Genomic DNA, 7,012 nt, shown 5'->3' on the forward strand with positions numbered 1-7,012 from the left:
GGTGACTAAAGTCAGAGCCTATGACGCTGATATAGGATATAATGGCTGGCTGCTGTTCTCACTGCAGGAAGTTACTGACCACAGTCTCTTTGGTTTGGACCGCTACACAGGACAGATCAGAACACTGCGCTCATTCACAGAGACAGACGAGGCTGAGCATAAACTGCTCATACTGGTCAAAGACAATGGCAACGTTTCCCTCTCAGCAACAGCTACTGTGATTGTCAAACTGGTGGAGCCCAAGGAGGCTTTTGCAGCTTCAGATATCAAAAGTGCAACAAAAGATGATGAAGAGAATAACGTGACTTTTTACCTCATCATCACTTTAGGCTCAGTTTCCGTTCTGTTCCTCATCAGCATCATCGTGCTGATTGCAATGCAGTGCTCTAAATCCACAGACTATACTTCTAAATATCTACAAGAGGCTAATTATGATGGGACACTGTGTCACAGCATCCAGTACAGATCTGGAGACAAACGGTACATGTTAGTTGGCCCCAGGATGAGTATAGGATCTACTATCGTACCTGGAAGTCATGCAAACACACTCGTGTTACCTGACAGGAGGAAAACATCTGAAGAGGTAAGATTGTTTTCGTTTTATTATGGCTTTACTACCGCGGTTGATACAGTGGCGCTGTCCATGGTGTTTATTTTGCGGTTATATTTATTTATTTTTAATCTTTCGCTTTAATATTTTATTCCTGCGTAAACGAACTGCTATTGTACGTTTTCTCAGTTTTTTTTGTTTAGCACTTCATTTGTTTAAGCAATTTAACAAGTTAATATTTACCTTAAACACTTCCTTCAAAATCCGCTTTGTCTTCTTAAATGAACATTTAAAATTTACAAGCCTGACTGGTTCCATGTCCTGTCATAAAAATGAAATAATATTTTAGATTTTTAGGTGATACCACTGTCTATGGTGCTGATATGTTTGTTTTTTTCTATATTTGTTGTTATTATTTTAACTATAACTGTAAACGTTTTTGTGGGGATTTTGTAATTGATATCTTTTTTTACTTTTGTACAAACCGAATTTAATTAATAGGCGTCTCTCTGCACGCATCCTACTTCGAAATATTTTTTGGTGTTTATTTTATGAGTGAACATACATCTCTATGTTTTTTTAAATTAGTTATTTAACCAACACTCTTTTGTGGGACGTTTTGTGTTAGACGTGGTTGCTGCTAGGTTTATCTGCATTTATAGAATACGGATTTTATTGTTTGTTTTATTGTTTGTTTGTAAAAAGAAATTTGTAATATATTTATCATATATAGACGTGTTTTTCTGGTTCGCGTTTTCCAACGAATTTTGGCACAGGTAGCATGTTTAGTTCTTTTTAAATTGAATGGATATGAGTAATAATTTCTTATTTACACACGCAGTTTGTATCCTTTTTTTCTTCCGTTGAACAAACTCTGGGTGTCACTGCAGTACTGATAAACGATGGTTTCTCCTCCCCTCAAAAGTCTTTGTTTGGAGTGATAAACCAGACATGCGATTCACGTCGTGCAGCTTTAACACCGTCGTGACTGATACATTCGTTATACTTTTGCATTTTAGTTCTTGATTTACTTTTTCCAACTCGTCATATAATGATGGGGAACTGTACGCATAGTCGAACAGGAAAACGTGTTTTACTTTGGCTCCATTTATTTATTTTTCTTTTCGTCGGAAAGCGGGCCTTCGCTCAGATAAGGTACTCTGTTCCAGAGGAGGTGAAGGAAGGATCTATTGTTGGAAATGTCGCTAAAGATCTTGGCCTCGATATGTCGCTGTTAACTAATCGACGTTTTCGTGTTGTCTCCGGATCTAAGGACACATTTTTTAATGTAAACCCGGACAGTGGGGATCTTTTGGTGCGGAAGAAAATCGACAGGGAGGAGCTGTGCCACGGGAGTGGAGCATGTTTAATGGAGCTAAAAATCCTGGCGGAAAATCCTTTAGAAATGCACTACGTGGCTGTGGAAATCATAGATGTCAATGATCACTCACCTAGGTTTCCTAAAGAAAAACAGGAATTTGAAATATTTGAACAAACATCGCCTGGAGGGCAATTCCAGCTGCACGCTGCTCGTGATCCAGATGCAGGATCTAACTCAATACGTACGTACATGTTATCGTCAAATGAACACTTTGAAATAGATGTCAGGCAAAGCGATGAGGATAAAATACCGTTTTTAGTTCTGAAGAAGTCTTTAGACAGAGAACAAAAGAGCAAACATACATTATATGTAACGGCTGTAGATGGAGGTAAACCTCCGAGATCGGGAACATTAAATGTTTCTGTTATTGTTCTGGATAGTAATGATAACCGTCCTAAATTTAGTCAGGAGACTTATCAAATTGAAATAGAAGAGAATATTCAAATTGGCAACTCAATATTTAAAATGAATGCGACAGATCCGGATGAGGGTATAAATAGTGAAATTGAATACAGCCTTGGAAAAACACTTAAGGAAAAAGTCTATGATATTTTTGAACTGGATAAAATAACAGGAGAGTTAAGAGTTAAAGGTGCTGTCGATTATGAAGAAAACAACGTTTATAAACTGGATATTGAGGCATCAGATAAAGGAACTCCTCCTTTGCAAGGTGTATGCAGAGTCATTATAAAGATAAAAGATTTAAATGATAATCCACCTGAAATTGAAATCACATCACTATCAAAAATAGTGCCTGAAGACTCAAAGCCTGGGACAGTGATTTCTCTGCTTAGTGTGACAGATAAAGATTCTGGGGACAATGGAAAAATAATTACAAGCATAACATCAGATGGACCTTTTGAACTGAAGTCATCATACAAGGAAAACATTTATTCAGTTGTCACTAAAGGAAGATTAGATCGAGAGGAGGTGTCACATTATAATGTTAGAATTAAAGCCACAGACTGTGGTGAACCATATTTATCAGCTTTGAATACACTTAGCATCCAGATATCTGATGTAAATGATAACCGACCATATTTCTCAAAAAATCCAATAAACTTTTACCTGCAAGAAAACAATGTTGCTGGAATTTCAGTATTTTCTGTTAGTGCAACGGATAAAGATGCAAATGAAAATGCAGCTATTTCATATAATATTGTTAGAGAAAGAAAAGATAATGACATTTTGTCTTTCCTAAATATGAACTCTAATAACGGAGAAATATCTGCGCTGAAACGTTTTGATTTTGNCAAGTTGTAGCCACAGATTCTGGAGCTCCGTCACTGAGCAGCAACGTGACAGTGAACGTGTTCATTCTGGATCAGAACGACAACCCTCCAGTCATCCTGTATCCAGTCAGCTCGAACGGTTCTGCTGAAGGTGTGGAGGAGATTCCCCGCAACGTCAACGCAGGACACTTGGTGACTAAAGTCAGAGCCTATGACGCTGATATAGGATATAACGGCTGGCTGCTGTTCTCACTGCAGGAAGTTACTGACCACAGTCTCTTTGGTTTGGACCGCTACACAGGACAGATCAGAACACTGCGCTCATTCACAGAGACAGACGAGGCTGAGCATAAACTGCTCATACTGGTCAAAGACAACGGCAACGTTTCCCTCTCAGCAACAGCTACTGTAATTGTCAAACTGGTGGAGCCCAAGGAGGCTTTTTCAGCTTCAGATGTTAAAAGTGCATCAAAAGATGATGAGGAGAATAACATGATTTTTTACCTCATCATCACTTTGGGCTCAGTTTCAGTTCTGTTCCTCATTAGCATCATCGTGCTGATCGCAATGCAGTGCTCCAAATCCACAGACTATTCATCTAAACATCTGCAAGAGGCTAATTATGATGGGACACTGTGTCACAGCATCCAGTACAGATCTGGAGACAAACGATACATGTTAGTTGGCCCCAGGATGAGTATTGGATCTACTATCGTACCTGGGAGTCATGCAAACACACTGGTGTTACCTGATAGGAGGAAAACGTCAGAGGTAAGTCCATGTTTTTCTTTAAAAATAACATTTCTTCACATTTCAACACTTTCCCTTCCTAAATCTTGTGTTAGACCTACCACACACTTTGCAGTTGTCACACCTTTTACCAGAACGAACAAAACATTATACTTATTTTAGAGCTAGATTGTAAACCTCCGAGGATGTAAAACAAAGTTCTGTCTGTTGTAGAAATACTGTTTCTTAGTCTTGTGTGTCAAGTATTTCTTAAGATTTGATTATGATGAGTTATAAAAATTATATAAACTTTTGGTGTTTTTACTTCGTTTCTTGAGCTGTAGTTATGGAGTGCTTTTGGTGTGGTCTATGGCTTTTTCAACAGGAGTAAGCTGTTTATATTTTAAAGTCTATTTATTACATTTGTTGAAATAAAATAAAAAAACTGTGCTGAATGCCCAACTGCTTATGTTCCTAGGGTTTGAATGTGGCAGACTTTAGTGAACTAAATGGAAATATTTGGGGTATTTTAGCAGGCAACCTTAACCAGTTCTCTCTTTTTGTTACACTGTCCATGGTCCTGAAGAATGGCCATGGTTTTTGTGATCTTCAGTATATTTCTATTTTATTGTTAGTAATTCATTTTTTATAAGTTGATTTTATTATTTATGTATTTTGTTTGTTTAAGTTAAGCTTTATTAACAACTTACATAATTTTTCATCACATTTAGAAACACCATGTCGAAGACGTTCAAGGATTTTTAAAAGTAAAAGCTTGTTGAACACAGCTTTAATCATGACAGAAAAATCTTCTGCATTATATTGGATAAGCTACTGTTATGAAATACTGCAAATGTTGAACTTTCATGAACGTTTACTTAGTTTATGAATTAATTTCCATAAAAAAGAGACTTATTGACAAATAAAGCTGATAAAAAACTCATTCTAACATTTTTGTGTAAGATTTCTTTTTTTAAATAGCCTCCATCTGCATATTTTATACTTATGGACATTCTTTTTTTTCGCCTTAAATTTATGTATATGTCATACATTTGGGTACAAGTGGCAATCGTGTGTGACTGTTTTATTTCGTGGATTTATTATAATGTGAACAGTCTGCACCAAATCACCAGGACAAATTCCTTGTTGTGCAAACTTGGCAATGAACCAGATTCTGATTCTGGAATTTTAAAAGTAATTCTGATTCTGAATGAACCAGATTTTGATTATATATATATACAAAGTGTTGTAAAACCTTGATAGTTTGCAGACATTTATTGTTGATACTGTCGCTAGATTTCTCATGAAATTCATATTGTGTTCAATCCAGAAGGTGTCAGTGTCATCTTAGCAAACATTATTTTGTTGTGGTGCTGGTCCTGCCCCTTCCACAAAGGTTTCATTCACGTTGGCAGAAAGGAGGCGATTCCTTCTAAAGTAAGCCATGTCACTGTAATATTAGTGGGGGAAAGCGCGCATCATGGTTTATATTTCAATAGGAATATTTTGTGATTTAAGAAGAGGCCACTTTGATTTGTATAAGGACCTGTGAGTGGATATGATCTTTTATTAGGAAAAAACCCCATCTAAATCGAGACAATGGGAGCAGGAGGACAAAGCCGAGGAATACGGTCTTGGTGGCTCGCCCTTAATTTTTCAGTGATGCTCAGCTGCGTGGATCCGAGTTCAGCTCAAATTAAATATTCAATTCCCGAGGAAGTCAAAGTGGGATCTGTTGTTGGAAATGTCGCGAAGGATTTGGGACTGGACATTAACACATTGGAGGAACGAAAATTTCGTATTGTTTCTGGAACCAAAGATGCTCAGTTTGAAGTGAATCAGAACAATGGCGTCCTGTATGTGCACAAGAACATCGACAGAGAGCAAGTCTGTGAGAGCATTTCTCCATGTCTGTTGAACCTGAAGTTAGTAGCTGAAAATCCAATGGAAATTCATTATATTGGAATAGAAATTTCTGACGTAAATGATAATTCACCGAGCTTTCAAGAGAAGGAAACAATACTAGATATTCCAGAATCAGCTTTGCCAGGGAGACGTTTCCAGCTGCCCACTGCACGCGATCCAGATGCTGTCCTTAATACAGTACGGGTGTATAAATTAAACCATAACGAATATTTTGGTTTAAAAATTCGTGAAAGAGGAGAAGAAAAAGTCCCTTTTCTAATTTTACAAAAATCTTTGGATCGTGAAAAAAACGATGAGCACAAATTGATTTTAACAGCGTTTGACGGCGGAAATCCTCCGAGATCAGGAACTCTTAATGTTACAGTCACAGTCCTGGATTCGAATGATAATCATCCAATATTCAGTCATGACATTTATTCAGTTACAATAACTGAAAATGTCAAAGCTGATACGAGTCTTATCACGGTTAGTGCAACTGATCTTGATGAAGGCGTAAATGGAGAAATTGAATATTTTTTCGGAGGCAAACTAAACTCAGAAATATATGAAAAGTTTAGTTTGGATAAATTTAGTGGAGAAATTAGAGTAAAAACAGAAATGGATTTTGAAAAAGTTGATGATTACAAATTAGAAGTCCGCGCAACTGACAAAGGGCAGCCTCGTTTGGGCGGGGATTGCACTGTCATCATAAAAGTGCTGGATGAAAACGACAACAAGCCAGAAATAGAAGTGACGTCTCTCTCTAAACTGGTTTCAGAAGACTCCAAACCCGGGACTGTGGTTTCTTTAATCAGTATCACAGACCGGGACTCAAGTCTGAACGGTAAAGTGATCTGTAGTTTGTCGGATAATGTTCCATTTGATTTAAAACCATCATTTCAGGATAACATGTACTCTTTAGTTTTAAAACAACATTTGGACCGAGAGTCGATGTCTCATTATGACGTCACAATAACAGCTACAGACTGTGGTCAGCCTCCTCTGTCCACGTTCAGAACTCTGAGTGTTGATGTTACAGACGTCAATGATAATGCTCCTGAATTTTTACGTAATCCAATAGAACTTTATCTGACAGAAAATAACGTTCCTGGGAACCCAATTTATTCTGTTTCTGCTTCGGATAAAGACCTTGGTGAAAATGCGGCTATAGGTTATTACTTAGTCAGAGAGGAGAGCAGCCGTATGAAAACTGTT

General features: G+C 37.4%; 2 protein-coding genes across 2 annotated transcripts in view; both read left to right on the plus strand.

Annotated features, from left to right (window-relative positions):
* LOC119617378 (protocadherin alpha-7-like) overlaps nucleotides 1–4,283 on the plus strand; it is a 6,224-nt gene extending 1,941 nt beyond the window's left edge. The window contains exons 2-5 of the mRNA XM_037977555.1: nucleotides 68–583; nucleotides 1,824–2,112; nucleotides 3,189–3,934; nucleotides 4,278–4,283. Of these exons, the coding sequence (XP_037833483.1) occupies nucleotides 68–583; nucleotides 1,824–2,112; nucleotides 3,189–3,934; nucleotides 4,278–4,283 (1,557 nt within the window). The remainder of the gene's footprint in view (nucleotides 1–67; nucleotides 584–1,823; nucleotides 2,113–3,188; nucleotides 3,935–4,277) is intronic.
* Nucleotides 4,284–5,310: 1,027 nt separating this feature from the next.
* Nucleotides 5,311–7,012, plus strand: part of LOC112450882 (protocadherin alpha-7-like) — a 2,730-nt gene continuing 1,028 nt past the window's right edge. The window contains exon 1 of the mRNA XM_025008308.2: nucleotides 5,311–7,009. Within this exon, the coding sequence (XP_024864076.1) occupies nucleotides 5,492–7,009 (1,518 nt within the window). The 5' untranslated portion in view covers nucleotides 5,311–5,491. The remainder of the gene's footprint in view (nucleotides 7,010–7,012) is intronic.

This window comes from Kryptolebias marmoratus, linkage group LG9, assembly GCF_001649575.2.
Source record: "Kryptolebias marmoratus isolate JLee-2015 linkage group LG9, ASM164957v2, whole genome shotgun sequence".
In the NCBI taxonomy this organism is placed as follows: domain Eukaryota; kingdom Metazoa; phylum Chordata; class Actinopteri; order Cyprinodontiformes; family Rivulidae; genus Kryptolebias; species Kryptolebias marmoratus.